This window comes from Mustela putorius, unplaced genomic scaffold (assembly GCF_011764305.1).
Source record: "Mustela putorius furo isolate JIRA1106 unplaced genomic scaffold, ASM1176430v1.1 tig00003845_pilon_pilon_pilon, whole genome shotgun sequence".
In the NCBI taxonomy this organism is placed as follows: domain Eukaryota; kingdom Metazoa; phylum Chordata; class Mammalia; order Carnivora; family Mustelidae; genus Mustela; species Mustela putorius.
In genome coordinates, this window is record NW_025421998.1 from 61,063,165 (window position 1) to 61,086,583 (window position 23,419).

General features: G+C 44.9%; 2 protein-coding genes across 3 annotated transcripts in view; one reads left to right on the forward strand and one right to left on the reverse strand.

Annotated features, from left to right (window-relative positions):
- The window catches only part of GARS1 (glycyl-tRNA synthetase 1), a 44,288-nt gene extending 34,898 nt beyond the window's left edge, over positions 1-9,390 (forward strand). Inside the window, exons 13-17 of the mRNA XM_004762573.3 lie at positions 2,584-2,669; positions 4,252-4,361; positions 6,772-6,865; positions 7,547-7,737; positions 9,109-9,390. Of these exons, the coding sequence (XP_004762630.1) occupies positions 2,584-2,669; positions 4,252-4,361; positions 6,772-6,865; positions 7,547-7,737; positions 9,109-9,234 (607 nt within the window). The 3' untranslated portion in view covers positions 9,235-9,390. The remainder of the gene's footprint in view (positions 1-2,583; positions 2,670-4,251; positions 4,362-6,771; positions 6,866-7,546; positions 7,738-9,108) is intronic.
- A 10,226-nt stretch (positions 9,391-19,616) lies between these two features.
- Positions 19,617-23,419, reverse strand: part of CRHR2 (corticotropin releasing hormone receptor 2) — a 47,316-nt gene continuing 43,513 nt past the window's right edge. For both annotated transcript variants that reach the window (XM_045062846.1, XM_004762576.3), the window contains one exon: positions 19,617-22,540. In XM_045062846.1, the coding sequence (XP_044918781.1) occupies positions 22,400-22,540 (141 nt within the window). In that variant the 3' untranslated portion in view covers positions 19,617-22,399. The remainder of the gene's footprint in view (positions 22,541-23,419) is intronic.

Sequence of the window (23,419 nt, forward strand, 5' to 3'; positions counted from 1 at the left end):
AAATAGAATAATAAAAAATACTCCAGAAGAAGGCAGGAGAAAGGGAAAAACGAACAAAGAAATGGTGGGACAAATAGAAAGTAACTCTTGAGATGTTAGATTTAAACTCAGCAGTACCAATAATTATATTAAATGTACTTATCTAAAAAATTAATAGCCATTGATTGTCAGACTGGTTTAAAAAAATCAAGACCCAATTAAATGCTATTTACAGAAAACTTGCTGTAATTGTAATACACAAATAACCTTAAACATAACAGAATCAAAAGATATTTCCCATACAAATATTAATCAAGTCAGGAGTGGCTGTATTAGTATCAGACAAAGTCAACTTCAGAACAAGAGAAATTGCCAGGGACAGTTACATTTCATAATGTTAAAGGGATCAGTTCATCAAGGCATATTCTAACTGTATGCAACTAAAAACACCTGAAAATATATAAAGCAATCTTGATGGAACTGGAAGGAAAAATAGACAAATTCACAATTACAGTCAGATATTTCTACACCCTTCTCTCAGTAATTGTTAGAGTAAGCAGACAAAACAAAAACAAAATGGGAGTTTGAAGATACAAACATTATTAAATGGCTTAATTGCCATTTATTGAATACCTAATAACTGAAGAGTACAGCTTTTTAAATGAATTGGTAAAATATTTTATATATATATATATTTTTTTTTGGTACAGCTCTCCCATTGAGTTTTACATTATTTTCTAGGTATTGTTTAAAAAGGCAAAGGAGGGGTGCTTGGGTGGGTCAGTGAGTTAAGCGTCTGCTTTTGGCTCAGGTCATGATCCCGGGGGTCTTGGGATTGAGCCCCACATCAGGCTCCCTTCTCAGCAGGGAGTCTGCTTCTCCTTCTCCCTCTGCCACTTTCCCCTGCTTGTGCTGTCTCTTACAAATCAACTCTTTTAAAAAAATGTAATAGAGCAAAGAATACAAAAGACTGCATATGGGATGCAAACCATGAAATAGTTCATATCCGGCCCTAGATAATAGGCAAAGTGAAAGAAGTCTGACACAAAAGATATATATGTAAAACAAGGAAAGATGATTCGAGTTTATAGTGGTAGAAAGCACATCACTGGTTCACTGGGAGTGGAGGGGATTGAATTGGAGCTTTGGGACAATGGCGGTTGCATGAGAACATTGTCAAAGGAAGTTTTGTAAGATGAATGTTTGTAACAAGTTGAAGATATATGATCGTCCATTTCAGTAGGAAAATTTTAAAGCATACTGGCTTCCCAGAATTAACATCTATTTATGCTAAAATACATCAAATGCCATTAAAATGGACAAGTAAGAACACTAGTTAGATATCATTATTTGTCATAAACATGACAGTTTCCTTTATTAATTATTCTCAAATAATGGCTCTTTGCTAATTTGTTTTTTTTTAATGACTGTTACCTACTCTACACCTGAACTGTACTCACAGAATATATCTCATAATGTTTATGTAATGGAATGATAATGTACTTAAAAACTACAGACAGAACGGTCAAAATGGAGGAAATTTGTGAAAACCACTCATGCTGCATGACATTATTAGTGCTAGAAACTAGCAAAATGCAGTACAAAGTGTGCCAATTACACAGCTTAAAGACAACCACATGAGGGCTCTCTTTTCCTGCCACTGAGCTGCTTGTGAGCCAAGACAAATCCAAACTGATCATAATGGGAGGAAATACCTAATAAACTAAAACACATGTCATGAAACACTTGATAATTACTTGAAACACTTGATAAAGGTGAATTCTTCTTACCAGAAGTGGAATGGTCATATCTGAGGATACAAACATAATGCAGTCACTGATTTTTGGAGGGATAATGTTTTATATTGATGTATTGGACAGAATCATTAAACTTCTTTAAGCTATGGGGCGCCTGGGTGGCTCAGTGGGTTAAGCCCCTGCCTTCGGCTCAGGTCATGATCTCAGGGTCCTGGGATCGAGCCCTGCATCAGGCTCCCTGCACAGCGGAGAGCCTGCTTCCCCCTTTCTCTCTACCTGTCTCTCTGCCTGCTTGTGATCTCTGTCAAATAAAAAAATAAAATCTTTAAAAAAAAAAAAAAAAAACTTCTTTAAGCTGATCTTCAACATAAGTGTCAAAGTTTATTTTGGGATTAGTGTGGGAGTTTTAAAATTACCTTTTATAAGAGGACAAGCTGGTCATTTTTGCATTTCTTGGGACAATAATGAGAACAGTGGGTTTTTTGCCAGCAGGCCTATCTCTGACAAATTTATTGTAATTATTCTAAAGCTAAATTTTTTTAAAAGTGGTTTTGGCTTTATTTTGATCTCAAAAGCAAAGGAATTAATCGTTGAGGCACTTGTGGAATTTCATAAGACTAGTCACGTTTTTGGGTGCTTCCCAGAATACTAATTGATTCCATTGTTAAAATAATAATTTGGTGTTCCTTATGAAATAATTTAAATTTGACTTCAGCCATTTTATCTGGAAAGTTGACCAACCTATATTACACTTAAAATGAAAAGAGTTTAGCAATTGGTGAGACTCCTTTAAATTAAGACATACGAATGCATGTTTTCCCTAATAAATGATGTGTTCTCTTTGTAGGGAATTCACTGTTGAAACTGAGGGGAAAACATTTCAGTTGACAAAAGACATGGTCAACGTCAAGAGATTCCAGAAAACACTACATGGTAAGTTTGTAAAAAATAATTAAACAAAAATCATTACTCCTTAAAGTTTAAGTTTTATGATATAACCATTTTACAGAAAATTTGAAGAAGAAAAATAAGTATTTAATGCCACAACCCTAAATATGTGTAGGGCATTAACTTTTGCCTTTTTAAAAAAGGCATTGTGTTAATAAATTGTGTTAATACTAAAAAATATAATGCCACCTTTGTATTTCCTTTGAACTGAGGTGCGTATGAAGAATATCTCTTCACTTAAAACCATCTTTTCATTTGCTCACATTTTAAGGAAATATCCTTATATTGTTTTTTTAAGCAAAGGAGAGAACATACCCCTTCACTCTTTTGTGGCAAATTAACCTTTTAAAAAGTCATTTAGATAATTGATCTCTCATGCTTTTGTAAAAGATAAGGAGGTGATTATTATTTGTAGAACAAATTACATGAATTGGGATATGAGTATTTTGGAGAATATACAAAGGATGCTTACGGTTAACTGTGGCTAAGTGGAAGCTTCTGGAAACTGAGAGTAGTAGGTGGGTATTTGAGAAGCTACTGCTGTTGGAGACAGCATGCCTACTTTTCCATTTGTTTTTGGCCTGCCTTATGGCCAGGCTTCAGTGAGCTGTGAAAACAGTCTGAGCAGTGATCAGAGTAAATAGGGAATCCTTCTTGCTCTGGGGCTTTTTAGTTGATCTGGTTCAGAACTGTACGTCATCATGGCTTGGGTGACCCAGAAGGATGGGCAGGAGATGCCTTGGTCATATGTTATTCTTACTTTTTAATCACAGACAAAAGAAACAGCCTGTCTTTTCTTCCACATATGTGTATTTTTGGTTCTACTTCTCTCATTTCCCTTGAAACAAACTATCTAAGGTTAAGGTCAGTTACCTTAGACCCAGTGCTTAGCAGTCCTTCCTTTCTGAATAATAAGTGTTAATGAATCCATTTCCTCTGTGTACCACAGATACAGCCTCCTCATGTGAGGCCTCTGGTAAATGTCTTTGACTGAGTGCAGATCATCAAGCAAACTCTTGTGTGAGGGTTTCCTGACCCCAGAACCTTGGGAGTACGATGGCAATAACTTGACTTTCTTAAAGAGTTCTCATCAAGATAGCAAGATAAAAAGTAATCCACAAAGCATGTGATTGTGTGTAGGAATTGTTTCTGTTAATTTTGCCAGTTATGGTGGTAGATCTCTCATTCTAGCAAAGTCTTACAAAAGCTGGAGAGTTTTCATGCTTTCTAGATGATGGAGTAGCTGCTGTTGCTCAAAGCTTAGCAAGTGTGGTGTACTTGGTGTACATTGTATGCTGTGGCACTCTACAGAAGGAACACTCTGGTACCTTATTTCAGTTTTATGCTGTATAAAGAAAGAATTTGGTGAAAATGTTAAAGGCATCATATTTCCTACCAGCAAATAGTTCTAAGGAATGTTCTGACTTATTTGTCCTGATGTATAGGATCAATCAAGTCCGTCTAGAAAAGAGAACTTCTTAGTGTTGCTAAGAATTGTTGGGAGAGGACCCACAACGCATTATGCAGGGTTGGAGACAATGTTACTGGATTTCTATCTCTTTTGCAGTGGAAGAAGTTGTTCCGAATGTAATTGAACCCTCCTTTGGCCTGGGCAGGATTATGTATACAGTATTTGAACATACATTCCATGTACGTGAGGGAGATGAGCAGAGAACGGTAAGTTGTCTTGGATAGTATGCTATTCTCTCACAGTGTCAGGGCATGAAGTTTACTGAAGTACATTATTAAGGTGACTCTGGAATGAATGATTAGTTACTGAATGTACTAGCGGTATTAACATTCATTCATCTTTGCTTAACTGTTTACAAAGCAGAAACTATCTTCTGTTAGCTCATTGAGCTTTGGAATATGTAGTCATTGGGGTTGTTTCAATTGCCTGCTGCTCTTTATTCTGAGACAGGGCATATTATGATAGGGGAACTATATTGTGTCAATGGAAGATACTGGCACTTTCTGGATATACTCATGTTTTCAGAAAATTAGGAAGAAGGGGATGTCTCAGAGAATTTGGACAAACCAAATAACTGTATCTATGCATTGGTGAAGGGTTAAAGGGTACTTTCTCAAACTGCACAAAATTCAGGGACTTTGGGGGTTAAGGTTCTCGTCCAGAGGTACTGATTCATAGGTCTGAGACCCAGGGATCTATATTTTCTTATAAGAACCCCAAGTGATGCCAGTGGAGAGATCGACAAATAGTAAATTGGGCAGTGGTATTTGGGGGATAGCCTTTCCTAGCATTCAAGTTCTGTTAAAGGTAAATATTTCTAAGAAGTCTTCATTAACTCCCACACACTGTCTTTTGGCCCTGATGCTTCTGAATCACTGCTCCATGCCTTCCACTTTATCTCTTCGTTCTGCCTTATTCCACGTTTCTCACCTCGCCACTGCCTGCAGAAATTATACTCTTGTCGTTTATAGGCACAGATTTCCAGGAAAATCAGTTCGAAGACTGGCTAGAGTGGAGAGGTTGTATATGCCAAATAAAGCGAATGAAACATTCTTATCTGCATGACCATTCTGGGCTGTGTGTACATGATGTGAGACATCACCTCTGTAGTTCTTTGTAGGACATTTAACCTTGAAGAATAGACTCATGAGTTCTTGGTGCCAGTATTTTAAAAAGTCTGACATACTCTTATGTCGTAATGTAGCTAATAAACCTACTGTCTTATTCTCTGCCATAATTGCATCTTCATTTCCTTACATTTAAGGAATAGCTTTTCATTCATTCAGCAGATCATAAGAACCTTCTCTGTACACCAGATGTGTAAAGAAAGGCATGGTTATTCTTGAGGACTGGTGGCACACTCAAAGTGTTCTTTTAGATACCAAGTTTGCTTCAAGCCTTTTCTGTTTATTTTTCTAATAAAAAGGTCTTTAAAAAATATTTTAGCTGTTTCTCTGAATCTAACAATATTGATATAACCAGAACTTTAATAGAAATTTTATAAGGGCTAAGCAAGAACAAATTAGTGACAGTGTTTTATGAATTACATAGAGATTACCTTCTGAATAGAAATTTGATTAGGCTCTGAGAAGCCAGGAATGTTTCTAAATTTTTATCACATAGCTCCTTAATCCGTTTTCCTATGAATTTGGTATAAAAACATTGCCAGTGAGATTGAAAAAATTATTTTTCTATACAGGCAGTTCCTCACTTCTCTCTCAACAGATAGAGAGGAGTGGAATTGTCAGTGTTCTGTGGTTTGGGCAGCCGTGGAGTCTAAGGAGTTACAGTGAGGATACTCAGCACTGCTTGGCATTTAAGGCTAATGAGGCTTTTGAGGGACTCAGTTGGAGTCCACGTCAGTGATTTTTATGGGACCTGTTCATTCTTGCTTTCCTGTGGACCTTTCCTTCCTTTCCTGTGGACCTTTTATACAAATCTTATTTAAAAACTGGGTTCAGCTCTTATTTCCAACTGAAAACAGTAGACTAGTTTGCTTTTCACAGAATATCTTTGCTGTCTTTATTTCTCAGTAACTCTGAAGCCTACTTGAGGAGCAGTTTAATAGGTTTGTACTTTTCAGTAGAGGTATACAAAGCATCTCTTTTGGTTTCACTCTTTCTTTTGGATATACATTTGCAAACTAATTAAATTTTTCTTACCTGGTTACTAAAGCTCATAGGCCCTTCACGATGCTGAATTTCTTAAAGGACAGGGTTGGATTTTGGTTTTCGGCACTGCCACTTACTGTTTGATGATTTGGCAGGAGCTTCTCTAGGGGTCTCCAAGGAAAGAAGTAAGGCTTTTATGTGATACCAGAAATGACCATCTCATGTGGTAGCTTTTGCATCATTCAGCTTTGTATAGACATGTGAAGTAAGAGCGGATGGGAGGTACTTGTGTTTAGGTGGAGAGACTGAGATCCAGAGTTCACTAAGGCAGTTCGGATTTAGAGCTGAAAATCAGATCCTTCTGGGTCTGATTACCATGATTTTTCTTTGTCACACTGCTTTTCAAATCATGTTTTCTGGTATTTTGATAATGAAATTTGAACATTAATGTTTAGATGTTTATAAACTAATGTCTTTGGATTTCTTTCTTTTTTAAAACATGCAGTTCTTCAGTTTCCCTGCTGTAGTAGCTCCATTCAAATGTTCAGTCCTGCCACTGAGCCAAAACCAGGAGTTCATGCCATTTGTCAAGGAATTATGTAAGCAAATCCAGTTGGGTAATCTCTAGGGGAACATTATTAAGTGGACTGAATTTTAGAAAATATTTTTTTCAATAAAAATACGTACTGAATAAAGAGTAAAAAAATCTAAGTGATTTTAGCTTCTGCCCTTACTTCTCTACAAGAGGGTGTGTGCTTGTTCAGAATGTTTCCTCCTAGCATGTGAATTAGTCAGGGTAGGACCCAGGGGTCAGATTTTAAATATCCTTGCTTTTGCTCTTGACCCTGGCACTGCTCCCTTCATTGGGGGAATCCTTGTTGGGGGTTAACCATCCTAGTGGATCTGCACCCACTGGACCCACAGCACTGAACGGGCACCTAGTGGTCCTGTGGTGGGGCCCACTAACTTCAGAGTTGGGAAGTGGGAAGAATTCATTGAGTTGCTTGGGGTCATGCAAGTAAAGGTGGGGGAGTCTGGACAGGACCTCCTGGCCTTGGCGCTTACTGTGATACTCGTTCTGCAGCCGTGTGAGATATAGGTAGGAGCTATAACGAGGCACTTAGTAAATTTTGGTGATTTTTCTTTCTTTTGCAACTGTTACTTATTGTTCTCTTGTCTTAGTCTCTTTTATAAGCTCCTGATCTTGTATGACAACATGTAGATGACATTGGGCCTTTGTTCATTTTTTATTTTTAATTTACTTAATTTATTTTGGATAGCGGAAGCCCTGACCAGAAACGGTGTCTCTCACAAAGTCGACGACTCCTCTGGGTCGATTGGAAGACGGTACGCCAGGACTGATGAGATTGGCGTGGCTTTCGGCATCACCATTGACTTCGATACAGTGAACAAGACCCCCCACACGGCAACTCTGAGGGACCGAGACTCCATGCGGCAGATTAGAGCAGAGGTGGCTGGCCTTGTCTTTGGCATTTTTAGTCTTAGAAATGTATCCTGGTTCCTTCTGATTTAACCTGGATTTTGTTGTGTCTATACTCCCTACACCTTTTTTTTCCTTTGAATTTTAATCATAGGCTTCTATCAGACAGAGCACAGATTCTCAGATCCCCTTGGTTTAATTATGAAAATACCCATTAACAGTTATCTAATGCTTTATAACCATTTGGCCCACTCTGGACTCATTCTCCAGAAGTTTGCTTTTATGTAGTTGTTTATTTGGGCAAGAGAAGTATGATCCCAAGTGGTTGCTGCCATAGTTTTATTGGCAGGCTTTGGGGGGGCTTTGACAGTTTTACCTTTATATTTCTATACAAATGTGTACATATGTAAGGATACCTATGTATGTATAAACTTTTCCTGTGAATCCATTCAAAATAGCCAATAATGTTTCAGTAATTTTACTTAATGGGAAGGGATAATGGAGATGGGAAGAGTTCAGAAGGGGAAGGAAAGAACACCCACTAATTGACAACTGCCTGACTAATTAATTTTGAGCATAGGTTTTATTTAGCGTGCCTGTTATGTACTTAGCTTGCTACAGAGAGTTAATAATAGGAAAACAGAAGTAAAAGACTGCATTTTTTCCAGAGGTGTTTATAGTCTAATTTGGAAGTTAAGGATTTCTGGTTTGTCTTTTTGCAAAGCCAGATCTGGCTACTCTGGAACTACATTCTCACCTGATAGTGGTTCTCAGAGTGTGGTCCCTGGACCAGCAGCATTCACATCACCTGGAATTTCGTTATATAAGCAAACTCTTCAGCCCAGACCTACTGAATCAGAAACAGGTGGGGTGGGAGGTTGGAAACTGATAGAGAGTGGGCATGACATGACCCCTGGATGATTCTGATGCACGCTCAAGTTTAGGAACTGCTGCTGAGTGGTAGCCAGTGTTTAGCTGTGACGTGGGAACAGCTGACCTTCTTGGTCGGGGTGCTGCGGTTTGCCAGTCTCCCTTACTTGCTCCTTGACTGGCTTCTCTTCTTAGAGTTAAAGTTAATGCTCATGAAGTAGCTTCAGGTGGCAGCTACTTAGAATAATTAGGAAAGGCTTTGTGGGAGAATTGAGTGATCCAGGGGAGCTGATAGATATTCTGGGTGGAAAGAAAAGGATGAACCCAGGCCTGGGAGAGAAGTGAGTAGAAGTAAGTGAGGAGGCTTTAGTAGGAGTGACGGGAAACACTGAGTGGGAACCAGTTTGCAGAGGAATCTTGTCATTAGACACCGATCTGGCTCTCGGTAAGGTCTCCTGAGTTCAGGGTTAATCTTTTTTCGACAGTCTAATCAAGTTTGTTGATTCTTGGAATTCTCTTTCATTTCCTCAGGTCTCCGAACTGCCCAGTGTAGTCTGCGATCTGGCCAACGGCAGCATCACGTGGGCTGACGTGGAGGCCAGGTATCCTGTCTTTGAAGGGCAAGAGACTGGTAAAAAAGAGACAATCGAAGAATGATGACAATTTTGGTGACTTTTGACCACTTGCCCTAATAAAAAAATAGCTCTTATCATGCCCACTTTACAAACAGCATTGCAATTACTCCTGGGGACTGCATTTTATCCTCAGTGGCTGCCTGATCTGACCCCCACAATTAAAGAAATTCTGAACAAACTTGGAATCCATTTGCTCATGTTTCTGCGTTTTCAGCAAAGCTGTTTTTTTTCCACCTTTGAATCGATATGCTTATTACTTAATGTTAAATGTGATTAATACTTTTTTTTTCAGTTAACCGCTGTATCGGGGTAAAATTTACGTTTCATAAATCTCACCAGTTTTAAGTGTCCAATTCGGTGATGCTTAATGTATTTATAGAATGTTGCAGCCAGCACTGCAATCCAATTTTAGACTGTTTCCATCGCTCTGGAAAGAAGTTACATGTACATTTAGCATCACTGTCTAATCCAACCTCAGTCCCGAGTAGCCACTTACCTACTTTGTCTCTCTAGATTTGCTTTTTATGCCCTTTTTCTTTCTCTGAGAAAGTGGTGCAATGTGTTAAAGAGACAGCGTTCCCTCAGCCGCTGGAACCACTTCAAGGAAAAGCTGGGGTGGGGGATGGGCGGCAGGAGGAGGAGGAAACGTCCTGCTGAGAGGTGGGAAGCATGCTGCTGTGGGTTCTTAGGGCTGCCAGCCACGGACATTGCTTTTCTGAGCCTCTGGGAGGGGTTGCGTTGGCAGAAGCCTGCTATGTTAAGGCATGCTTGTACTTGGCCTTGCAAGTAGCCCTGATGATCATTGAACTCCTGATGCTGGAGGAGCTCCACCTGTCTTGTCTGACTTAGCAGTTTACTTCTGTTATGTTTTTGTACAGAACATTCAGAAGACATATATTTATTTGTTGGGAAAATCTTCAAGCATCTGTGAATTTGAACAACTGTGTTTTCAGAATTAGGACTTTGTCTAGTGTTTCAGCTTCCTCTCAGACACTGTGGCGTAGGGGTGGGGTGGTCTCCAGAACGTTCCCTTTGTCTTGGGTAGGAGGAACAGTAGAAGTAGTGGATCTCCGAGGGATTCCCTTCATTTTTCTTTCCTCCCCAATGATACCTGCCACAGTACTGCACGTAGTAGGTATTCAACATAGACTTTGGATGAGTCTTGAATTTTTGAATGAACTTCTTGGGGGGAAGAAAGCCTTTTACTAAAGCTTATTTCTCTTCTGCCTGGTGCCTTTTAAAGTCTTCATTCTAGAAGAAACTAGATTTTGAATAAACTGAGTGTTCATTTTGTCGGGATTCCTTTCACCTCAAACTTCTTACAGCTCTTGACCTGGTATATAGTCTAGCATTCTCACACTGGGGCTGGGGGTGGTCTTGGCTTATTCTCATTTACTTCCTTTTACAGCGAGTACCCGCATAGTCAGTCAGTCACTACTACCTCAGACATTGTTATGAGCTCATTAATAGTAAAGATAAATATTTCATACATAGCGGAATTTGCCTGCTTTGGATCATAAAGGGATTAGAACTAAAACTTTTTATTGGCAAATAATCTGTTGTGAGTTCAGTCCTGGATATTACTTCTGGGAGCCCTCCCTTTCTCTTCTCTGTTCCCCCTAGGGCCAGTGTGTGGTTTCTCTTGAGAGAAAACTATTCAGTTTATAGTAATCAAGGGTTGACTACCTGAGTGGGGAACGTGGGCAGGTAGTAGGGCTCATGGGTTCTCTTTGTGCCATATGTGCTCAATTCTGGGCACAAGCTGGTGAAGGACTGTCGCCTGAATGAAGAGGCTCTCAACACATGAGTTTTGCATGCACGCACGCACGCACACACTCACACACACGCACACACACACACCCTTCTTCTGTTCGAGCTCAATATGTATTTAAAGCCAGAGTCTTTCTGGCTTGATGCTCTGTGAGGCCTTTTTCTTAATTATTTGTTTAATTGTGTGTATCGGGCTGTGGGCTAGTTCAACAAGAGCTGGATGAATTGTGCTATCTCTCAGAGAAGTTACTCCTGTTCATCCCTCTCTCCAAAATCAGTGATGGGGAAGGGTCGGATTGAAGCCGGTTTCCATGGAATGTGTGTGTAAGAACACAGTAGTTCCTTTAAAATCTAGGTTGGACTTCAAGACATTCAGATACAATGAGGAGGTATGTCCAGAGAGGTCATCTGTGCCTGACTTATGCAGGAGTCCAGGACCTTAATATTGCTTAGCAACTCCATAATCGTAAACTTCCAACATAGCTGGAAGTTCCAGAAAAGGAATTCATTGCCAAGTCATAAAAATAGAGAATTGCTTGAGATGGTACTAGAGATGTCAGATGTCAAATGATCTTTGTGACAACAACTTGCAAAATTATTTTGTTCAGTAAATACTTTAAATCACTTTTAGACCTTTATTTATTTTTCCCTAAAACAGTATAAATTTAGGGTAACAGTAGTGATTGTTTTAGCTAATGGAATCTATTCATGAGAGAGCTGAGTGCCCTAGAAATAAATCCAAATTATCTCTGGATAGTTGCACTTAACCTTCTATCACCAGCAAAAACTATTAATCTGTACCTCCTGACTGAGCCATAAGAGAGGGCCTTTGCTTGGAGAGGGGAGAGATGAGTTGTCACTTAAGTCACTCAGTCCTGTTGCTACTGTCCTTGAGGGTTATATCATTTTCTGGAAGCTGGTTGAACAGAATGGGTTCAGTGTTCAGTACATCTACCAATGAAACAGTGGAGTGTTTGTCTTCCCCCTCACTCCTTGAAGTTTGCCATTTGAGCTGTTTGAGAGGAACGTTCCTGTCCTTGGCCTGAATTCTCATGTCCATGTGTGGTTCAGGCTCTGACACTACCTACGGGTACAGTCACCTTGGGCAATTTGTATAAACAAAGCTGACAAGCCTTCACCATTGGAGAAACTTCATGTCCTCATTTAAAAAGAAAGAAGCAGGGGCACCTGGGTGGCTCAGTGGGTTGAAGCCTCTGCCTTTGGCTCTGGTCATGGTCTCAGGGTCTTGGGATCGAGCCCCGCATCCAGCTCTCTGCTCAGCAGGGAGCCTGTTCCCCCATCCCCTCTGCCTACTTGTGATCTCTGTCTGTCAAATAAATAAATAAAATTAAAAAAAAAAAAAAAAAGAAAGAAAGAAGCAGCCCTCTGTCAGCAGAGCTTTAAGCAGATAGATGGACCTGCGTTGGGCCCAGTGGGGTGGCTGGCATTTGTGTTAAGTGGAAAGGCCAATGGGAGAGCCAGTTCTGGCCTGATTTTTAAATCTGAGGCCACTCCAAACTGACTGCAGAACTACAGCCCTGGACACTGGCTTGAGAGGCCGCAGTCCTCGTCATGTGCAATTGGATTTCAAAGAGAAAGGGGTCCGTTTGAGTGAGCAAATGTCTGTCTACTCTGTGGGAGCCCGCACTCTGTAATGCGTGTGCTCGGGGCAGGGACAGTGTAGTCAAGACGAGCTGTGGGGGAGCCCTCACATGGGGTTGTGGTTCCTTTTGTTGGTGTTTTCCCTACTATTCTATTGTTGGAACTTTCTTACCATGTGAAATGCTGGACTCATTGCTCCCTCAAAAGGACTTCCCCTTGAAAATGTGAATTTATAAGAACATGTATCCAGTGAGGCAATTAGGTAAGTGGGGCAGGGTGGAGGGGCAAGTGTGCAGTGGGATTTCAGTTTCCCTGGGGGATTTCATGGAGCCACGAACTTATAGGATGGGGGGCGGGGCTGTGCTGGACATAAAGTGCATTCTAGTTCCAACTCTTCCAGAATCTAGCTTTGATGGTCCTAGTGTAGCCTTCCATGTCCCTGTCCCAAGCCACAGCCTGAGCCTGAACCTAATGGAAATTTTGTGAGCATGAGGCTGGGAAGAGAGAGCCCTTCTCTCTGGGAGCCAAAGCTCTGTGCCTCCTCTTGTAACGTTCTGGACTTGGTACAGAAGTGAGCCTGTGTATTTTTCCAGACAGTGTCTGCATTTGTTACGTCTTAAAACTCAATCACCAGCAATTAATGCAAAAACAGTTAGGCTAACTAAAACAACTTAGCCTAATTAAAACCTTTTTTAGTTCATCAAAACCCACTGTTCTGCATCTGAGTGTGAGTTAGTTGATAGATTAAGTGCAGTGAGCTTTTGGGAAAGGGAGGGGAAGCTTTTAAAAAAAAAATCCTTATTAACATTCTTTTAGAAATTGAGACCAGACCTTCCATTTTTTTCTCTAAAGAATTCTGGAGCAAGCTTACAAACCTGACCTCTTGGTTAGTAACAGCTCCTCAGTGCCTATTCTGACTGCTTTTTCTCCTGTATGCCTCATTCAAGACCATCAACTCCATGCTCCCTGGGTATTTAGAATCAGGCCCCCACCCTGGTCCAGCCATCACCATTTCCCTACTGGTTTATTTCAAGACTCTGAAATTTATTTCAAGACTCTGAACTCTGTTTCACAATCTGTTTTCAACACAGCAGCCCAGGTGATCCCATTGGTCCTACAAATTCAGACTCAGTGGCTTTTCTGCTCATTCAAGAATCAAACCTGTGTGGTCTCCCCCATCTCCCTCCCCACCAACCTACACACACACACACACACACACACACACGCCCCATCTCCCTCCCCACCAACCTACACACGCGCGCACACACACACACACACCCCATCTCCCTCCCCACCAACCTACACACACACACACACACACACACACACACACACACACACACGGCCTTGGCACTGACTTTTCCATCTGTCTGCAGTGCTTCCTGCCAGGACTGGATGCTCACGAGGACTCCCCCCGTTCTCAGAAATGAGGGCTCCCCAGTGATTCCACTTACAGTTTAAACCTTGAGCCATACCTTCCTCCATTCATATTCAAACACATACACAATTTATATCCCATTCCTTGTTTATTTTGTCCCCTTTATCGGTTAACGCTGTATAGCATATTTTCCTTCTGTATCTTGTTTTTCACTCTCCACATCAGGATGTACGTTCCCTGAGGCCTGGGGTTTGGGTCTGTTTTGTTCATGGCTATATGCCTGTGATGCCCAGAAGAGTGTGACCACTCAGTAGATGCTCAATAAATATTTGACGTAAGAATGAATATTCTCCAGGGTGGCTCCCACAATCAGTGTTTGGGTGTAAAAACTGACTTACTTCGGAATGTCTACTCCCTAACGCACATACCTAACTCAGCTCTTGGCTCAAAAGGCAGGTCCTCACTCGGGAAAAGCCCGACAGTCACCGAGTTGTTCGTGCCGAGGCAGGTTCACAAATTCAGTATATTGTAGTGGCCTCGATCGGGGACACCAACTCTCAGAACTCCGCAGAATACATCAGGGAATCCCCAGTTTGAGGAACTGTAGCTCATGTGTTGTATGATTAAACTGTCTTTCATTGACACTATGAAAAGGGTGTTTTAAGGTCAAATATTTTTTAAGATGATTACTAAATTTTTAAGACTTTTAAAGTCTTTTTAAGATTTTTTAATCTTAGCTTTTTAAGATTATAACTTAATCTAGCTTTTTAAGATTATAACTAAAATGAAAGTAGTAAATTTAAAAATTCTTATAAAGTCTGTAGACTCTGAGAAGAAGTTCGAGGCAGAGAAACTCTAAGACTTCAAGGCCCTTTAGGGACAAGAGTTCCCGGGTCTGGGTTAGACTCCCTGAGAGGAATCGGAAGCTCAGGGTAGCCAGCATGTTTTTTTCTTTTTTCCTTTATAAGCTGAGTTTTTCTATATTGCTGGATTTTTAAGATGCTTAAGTGAGAAAGTACATGGGAAAACATTTAGTCCGGTGTGCTATGCTGAGGCATGTGTGGTGTTCCCTTCTTTCCTTTCTCCCTCCGAGTTCAGTGCAGTAACATATCTGGCCCTACTATGTGCGCTAATTCATGTACTGTTGTGGTTCATTCCACTGTACTTCGGTAGAAGCTTCCTCTAGCAATCTCACTTAGAAAGCTCCTTCCTACCTGGCACCAAGAGGAGTCCCCCCAAGGGACAAGACTATGAACACAGTGGTATTCAGATTCATTCTTTGGGACCCTTTGTTCAAGTAAAATCTCTCTTAGAACCTTGACATTTCCTGGGTACTGGCATTTCAGGGCAGGGGCAGACAAAGCTCTGGCTGGAGATCAACCTACATACAGTAGGTGGTGCAGGAAAGGCAGAGCTGCATCCTGCAGGGGGGAGGTGGGCAGAGCAGGAGATGCAGCGAGCCGAGGGCCTTGAGTGCCAGGGAAGGGAGGAAGGAGGGAGGGAGAAGGGCCCTCCTGGGTGAGCAGCGCTCCTAGAGCCTGTTAAAAGTGTGAAATCACACCCCTGGGACTGCGTTTCAGGAGGTCTGGAGTGGGCTCAGAACCATGTGTGATGCAGAGTGCCAGCTCCCTCTAACATAGGCAGGCTTGAGCTCTGCCCATGTGGGAGCTCTTTAATTAGTTTCATGAGAGTGTCTTTATTTCATCTTGAGGTCATGGGCTTTTAAACTTGGGTCTGTGGTTCTTTTGAGGATTTCTGTAAAGATTTTCTGCACTATTTAATGTGTAATATTTGCACATTTCATATGTTTATATTTTTCTAGGTAGGGAAAGAATCCACATTCTAAGGAAGGGCCTTTTCTCTTCATTCCTTCAGATGGAAATGTTGAGGGAAACTAAGGCAGGAAGAATATGACTAAGAATCACATACAACATGGGACCCACTGATGCACATGTGACACATAGAACATGACCTTCAAGGGTCTCATGATTCATGTTTTACTAGATAAGAAAGTGTAAACTTATCTTGACAACAGCCAGACCTCCAAGGTTCTGTAAAGCTTACTTTCAACATACACAAAAGAGACTTGACCCTAACCCCCACTAACTACAAAGTATATATTAGACACTCCTTACACTCACAAGGGCAGTTCTTTCTGCCCGTGGGTCCTGTCCCCATGCTTAGAATACTAAAAGCACCTTTTTGCACTGTGAAATGTCTCAAGAATTCTTTCTTGAGCTTCATGCTCGATGATCCCGCATCATAAAGACTTTAACGTTTAGTAGGTGTGCAGTGTTGAGGGTGTGGAGTGGGGGATAGCCCAGAATCTGTTTCAAACTGAGGACTGATATAAATGTGGAGACCCAGGGCCAGGGGAGTCCATGAGCTTGGGGACTAGAGGCACAGACTCCATAGTGCATGCTTTGGAAAGCCCCAGAAGGATAAACTATTTGGGCCAAGCTGGAGGAATAAGGAAAGGGTCCCTATCCCTCAAGGGTCCACCACCAGCCTTCCCCAGCGGACATGGAGACTAGAACTGAGGGGAGCAGGAAGAAATGACAAGTCTTTGAATTTCTCTGTCTTCTTGGGCAGAGGGGACTCCATGGGGATCCATGATGTTGGGTTGTTCCTCACACACGGTTGGGCCTCAGAGAGCCATAGAAAGGTTCAGTTGGTGCCAGGCAGAACTAATTATGAAGCACAATTAATTACTTTCTTATTTTCACAGCAGAAACAGAGGGATGGTTTTCTTCCAGAGCTGATGCCTCTTCCTGCTCACTCATTTGTCCAGCCAGCAGTTATCAGAGACTGGATGCAGGACTTGGCTTCAGAAGGTCTCTCTGCTTGGGCTCCCTTTGCAAAGTACAGTAGCTAACATTCTAAAATGTCTGGGCCCTGGCTTTCATTGTTCATTTATCCAGGCAGTTCATTCTTCTGTGGCTCCTGCTGTGTCATCAGACAAATGCGAGGTTTAAGCAGGGTGATCATAAAGTCAGTTGTCTAAGCCAGGACATGGGGTTGGGAGAAGTGCTTCCACTCCCCAGGGACAGGGCTGTGGGCTCAAACCTAGACAGGGGGGCACAGGTCTGGTCCCCTGCCTCCACCCAGTAGTAAGACAGTGCCCATTGAGGCATTGGGCCCCATGGTGTGAGATTAATAGGCGGACACCTGCAGGGGAGTGTTGGAAGAATGGAGAGGCTCTCCTCCTCCAATTTTCTGCTTGCACATGGAGAGGGGATGCCCTCAGGCTTGGCCTGGCCCTCGGCTTTGGTGGTGGTGGGGTATGGAGCCGGAGAATGGATTTTCCTGCACTGTAAAGCTAATAGATCTGGGATTCTTTGTACTTTTGGTCTGTTCTGCTCATATTGGACTCTAGCCTATGAGTTACCAGTTGTAGGTGGAACAAATGCGAAAGGCCAGTTTAGTCAATGAATGTTTCTAGAGCTCCTACTGGGTGCAGAGCTCTTGTGGACGTAAGTGGCAGCACAGGCCTTGAGCAATTCCAGCCCGGCAGTGGAGCCTGGCATGGACTGCCTTGCCGTATGGGTTCCCAGGTGGGACTTGTCTGACCAACGCTGGTAGGAAGGCTTCCTGGAAGAGAGGCTCTTTGGTCCTGTAGAACGGACAGGATTCACTAGTTGGAGTCCACTGTGGTGGTTCTGTGGGGTGGGAAGCATGCTGCAGATTTGTGGGAGGGTTTCAGGCTCCGAGCAAAGAAATCCCTACCAACAATGTCCGGGGTAAACTCAGTCAGCATGGGGCAGGGACCTCAGCTTGCTCTCAGCCGATCCCTCCTGCTAACTAACATCTCTGAGTGGGGTGGCTTCCTCTGGAGAATTATTGGCATTTCCGGGGCAGAGCTGGAAACCGTAATCAGCATATTGCTGTATACACTTACATGTTTTGTACCTGCCTCTTTCTTCCTGCTCTAGTGGCCTTCTCTTCGAGGTTTCTGGAAAGGCAGGTCAGGTCACTCACCTTCCCTTTCTATGGTAGTAGTAATAGTAGTAGTAGTAGCAGTAGTAGTAGTAGTAGTGTGTCTGTGCTGGAAAGAAGAGACAAGATGTTTCTTGTTCAGTTCAGTGGCTCCCGCACCAGACAGCAACAGAAACACCGGAGGGGCTTGTGAACATGTAGATTTCTAGATCCCTCGCCAGTCTGGAAACAAAGGTTCCCAAAGTCTGCTCTTAAAGAGCAGCCTTGTTGGTTCTGGTGAGCCAGCCAGGTGTGTTCTCAGAGCCCCTGGCCAGGCTCCCTGGCTGGAGGCACCGCTCTTTTCCACATACCTCTCCCAGATCTTGGCTGAAGTGTCACTTGAGGAAAGGACTCCTCTTGTGCCTTGCAGCCCCCAGGCACACCCTTTGTCAGCCTCAGACATGTGAAGGGGTGACCTTTTGAGTGACAGTCCCCCTTTCCAGCCTGTCACCTCACTGCCCATGCACCCCATCTGCCCATGGTGCTCTGAAGATGCTCCGGAAGAAAGAGCAGCAAACACTGGGCTCCTTTTCCAGTTCTGTCTGTCTCTGTGGCAGTCCGGGCTGCCCAGGACTATGGGAGATGGGCAGGGACTAGGGGAAGGCAGCTGAGGTTCTTGTGTCCCCCAAATCTTGTCTGGCTTGAGGCCACCACAGGCGTGGTCTCAGAGCTGTGGAAAATGCAGGGAGCTGAGGAAAGTGCCAGCCGCAGAACCTGACTTGTTTTCGGTCCTTAGGCCTGACGCTCTCCTCACCACAGCAGACAGAAACGGACACTGGCAGATCCAGCCAGGTAGGGATGCAGAGAACCTCCTTCCTCCTGCCTTTCCCTGGTGCCCTTGGGGGCTATTTCTTCTCAAGTGGATGCTGAGTTTCTTGTGTTACGCGTGCTGTTACTTCCCTATGTGGTGCACAGCGGTGCTCAGGAAATGGGGCACGACTCTGGCTGATGGACACTTGTGCATTTGGTGGCAGGGTGCCCCTCTGCGTGTCCCCAGGCGTCTCGGTGTCCATCTGGGCTTCCCTCTGCGGCCCTCAGAGTGTTGGCTTCCACATCTGTGAGCCCCCATGTGTGTCTCCTGCTACGTACGTCCACATATTGGTCGTCGGTTTCTGTGAGCCTTGTTTTTCCCCTTGATGTCCATTTGCCCTTCTGCTGCTAGTCAGCCTCATCCACAGGAGAGCAGGGCGCGTGCGACTTCAGGCCTCAGATGGAACCTTCACCACAGACCCTCCAGCACGGACACATCTCACGCTCCGTGCCCCTGGCACAGACGCCCCACACCTGCCACGCCTGTTGGCCTCCTTGCCTTCCACAGGCTCGGACCCCAGCGGGCACCTCAGGGCACCACTTTGAGTACAGGCCAGGGGGTTGGATCTGTGTAGGGTCAGGGCTATGGCCACTCGGTGCGAGTGGGGCCAGAAGGCTGGGCTGAGGAATCCCCTTGAGGTCTCAAGCCCTCCTCAGCCCCTTTATAAGTGAGGGCAATGAAAGGGCCCTGAGGGGTCTGGGTGCCGGAACCTGACTCCTAAGGAGGCGCGTCTGCCAACAAGGCCACTTCGCAGGAAAGCCCGCTCAGCGAGGGACTGTCCACGCTGAGGCAGCTGCTCACGAGGCCTGGCTTGGCTGGGAGGAACCTCACGAGGTTCCCCAGTGGGAGATCCACAGAGAGCCTCCTGGCTCTGCTGGCATTTCATAGCCAGAGGCCCGGCTGGGGGCATGACCGAGGGCCCCAGGGGTGAGGGGATATGTGTCAATCAGCACAGGACCAACGAGGGGCCTTCTCTGAACGGAAGCGGGAACAGGCCACACTGCCTGCTGAGCAGAGGCTCGTGACTTGGCTGCTCTGCCAGCTGGGAACTGGGGCCGTGGGGCGAGGAGCCGCATCTGAGGAGCAGCGATGAGGGGTCGGGGCCTGGCACTGCTGTGATGAGCACTGAGCTCCTTACTCCACCAGCAGCGATGCTAATGCAAGCAGCAGGATGCCACCTCTGAGCACCAGGGAGCCTTTACAAGGCGCACGAGAGTTAGTCCTGTGTCTCTAGAAAGCACAGAGCCAGGGAGCCCCGTCCCTTCCCACCAACAGAAGCAAAGCAGGGGGGCCCGGCCGCAGGTCCCTCGGGTGCAGCACCCAGCCATGAACCTCCCCCCGCTCAGCTGCCCCTGGTAAAGGATGGCAGGAACGCCTGCCCGGGGTAGCCGAGCCTTTGGCAAGTCAAATGGTTTTCAGTTCATTTCTTTCAGCCACATTTAAAGAGGACTTAATTAAGTGGTGGGCTGACACATAATTTTTGATGATAGATCACTATGCAGTTTTGGGCATATGTCTCAGAAGGAGGTCAGGGACCCTGATACCTACTTATTTTTGTGAAAAGGTTTCTCATTCTCAGCATGTGAAGCTATAAAAATGAAAAAGAAAGAAAAGATGCTGAGTCCTGATTTATTCCAGCAATAAATATTCACCCGTGGATTCATGAACAATTAAATTCCTATCCATTCCATTCAGATGTACTTTTGATGGATTTTTCTTTTTAGGTTTAACATTTGCCTTACAAAAACTTTAAGTGTCTGTGTTGTATTAATCAATTGTATCCTATATTTTATATCAAAAATAGTTGTGGTAACTCAATCCAGAAGACTTCTTTTTTTAATCTCTCACAAATTTTAGTCACAGATAATTAAATATTTCTATTTCAATTTCCAAATATATTTTGTGGCAGAGAAGTAGGAGAAGGTAATCAAGGAAAGACTTTAACCCATAAAAACACTGCATTAGTATAAAATCCCCTGGGGGGAAATGGAATGAAGATACAAGTTCCAAAAAAGAAGGGACAATGTAAAATTTCCAGCTGTTGAGGAAGAGCTGGTTAGCTTGTTTTTTTCAAACAGAAAAGCCTGGCTATTAAATCACGGCTGTGTTTGGATTCTTAGTGATGTATTTTAAAGTGTTTTGGCAGTTTTATTTTAAAATGTAAATATTTGCCAAAAGCAAGAAATCACCTCTTGCCAATTTAAAAGTCTAAATAATATTAGATGTCAACTGAAGAATATGCAAGAAGGGATAATTATTTTAAAAAATTTGTTGGTGGTATTCCCAGAGCAAAAGCTCTTCTGAACCCCGACCTGATGGCTCCTGCCTCCTCTTGTCCACTCCAACCCTCTCCTGGAAACGTCCTGTGGTATTGTTCATGGATACTGTGGGGTGTGGTCTACACCTGCTTCCGGATTTCAGACACTGGCTTTGGGACAGAGCTATGGCGTGCTGGGTGAATTGCCCCTCTCTCCTCTGTGCTGAATTAAACTGCTGTTGGTAGGAGAGGAGGGGTAAAGACCAAGAAATAAGGGAATAAGGAAGGGACAGGCTGGCAGACACACAGGTCAGAGAGGAGAGCCAGCCCTAGGCCAGGGCCGTGGGCTCTGCAAATGAGAATGGATCCAGCTCCCCCTCCTTGGCCACAGCACCCCTTCGCATGCCTGGCTGACTTGACCTGAGGGAAGGCTGTTTCCACAGAGGCATGGTTTATTTCACAGAGAGCCGAGATGTTTCTGAAGGGGAGGCTGAATCGAAGCCCAGTCTAAAGTGGGAGGTGGGAGATTTGTTCCAATCACCGAAGACCTAGTTGGTTTTCGACTCCTTGCCCCCCGGGCCACCAGGCTTCTCCTCCTCACTTCATCTGTACTATGTATCTGGTTGGCTTAAGAGCGTAGGGTTATCCTAGCTGCACCTTCCTCCTCTAGTGTCCCTCCCCAAGGCCCTGAGTCTGTGGACTAGGTTGAGAAAAGCTCTCCTGGGACAGGAAGCAGCATCTTTTCCAGGACCCAGGGACAGGAGGATGGGTGGGGACGGGCAGAGAGATGGCCTGCTCTGGGGTGGCGTGTAGGTGAGAGCCCGTGGGAGGAAACCAAACGAATTCCTTGCTTCCAGCTGCTGTGTCCTGCCCCCTCCACTGCAGAGGCCAGCCTGAGCTGGGAGGCAGAAGGCAGGGAGCAGGGAGCAAGGCCAGATGTTACCCTGCGGTTGGTGGGAAAGCCTGCACCGAGCGGGGAGTCCCCGCTCTGCCATGAATGAGCTGTGTGGCTTGGACAGGCCCTTCCTGGAGCTGGGCCTGTTTCCTTGCCTGTGAGTGGGGCTATAGTGAGGATGCCGGGAGAGAGGCTGGTGTGGGCAAATGCCTGAAGACATGTGACCCGCTCTTCTGCAGGGATAGGTGTCTCTGTGACATCCCTCTGCTCCCTCTGCACTGAGACAGGTACCTAGCGGGCCTGGCTCCGGAGAGCCTCTCCCGCTGCCCGCTGCTGCACACCCCTCTCTAGCAGGGCTGGCCAGCTGATCTCTCCCCTCCCTTGCGCCCCCACCAGGGCCCGAGCTGCGAGGTGGCAAAGTGAACCCAGAGAGAGGCACCCCATGGGAAAGGGAAGCTGTCCTGATGGTGAGTGATGAGTGAGCGGGGTGACGGGGGGCTCACAGGGCGGCCGTCTGCTTCATGCTGTGGAAGCTGATCCGTGTGGGCGACGTGGGGATGGACATGGCCCGGGCCACAGGCACTCGGAGGGAGTGATGGTCCTGCCAGCGGTGCCACCTTTTCCTCACAGCCGAGCGCACCTGCGGGGGGTCGGGTGGGCAGCGGCTCAGCAGGGCCTGCAGGCGCCAATCCCAGAACCAGGAGCCTTCTCTCCCGCTCCTACCCCTTGCGGGGCCCTTAAAGGGAGGGAGGCTGGGGTGTCCTCCTGACCACCATTGTCATACCCAGGGAGGCACTGGCCGGTTCCAAAAGCAGGTCCTTCCCCTGAAGCCATTAGCCTCTGAAGCTCCTGCCCTCTGTCCTCACCCCTCCTGGAGAAACTCCCCGCTCACCCCTCCTTGGGGCGCACTGCCCTCCCTGCCCCCTCCCTCCGCCATCTCCTCTTTATGGTGGGACCCAAGCCCCAGCTTCGAACATCTGCTTCTGGCTCTCCTGGCGTCTGGAGACCTTTGAGCTCTCCTCACATACTTGGCATCCCTGTCCCTCCTGAAAGCCCTTCCTCCAGCCTCGTCCCCCAGCAGACAGCCCCTGCCTCACTGGCCATAGCCCATAGTGTGCGCTGCTGAGACAGAAAGTCAGGCTAACAGTTCCAGTCATTTCAAAACCTGATCGTGGCCGGTGCCGTATTATTCTCATTGGTATTGGAACTAAAGGATTTTTCTGCAAAATGGGTGGTGTCCCCCACATGCTAGCCTAGCACAGGGCTGACCAGAATAAATGCCCCAGAGTCACTGTGCGTTTTCTTTGAAAGCTTTCTCCCTGCCCTCCAGCCCAGGCCAGTCTCTACTGTCGGCCTTGCCTGTGTTGGGGTCTGCTTTGATTGACAGAGACCCAGGCAGACAGAGTGGCACTCTCTGCAGAGGCAGGGGAAGTGTCTCAGCATGGCACTTACCTTGAGTGTTTGGAAGCTCTCAGGACCTGGGGCTGTGTCTACCCTTGGCCCCATAACCCACTGTGGG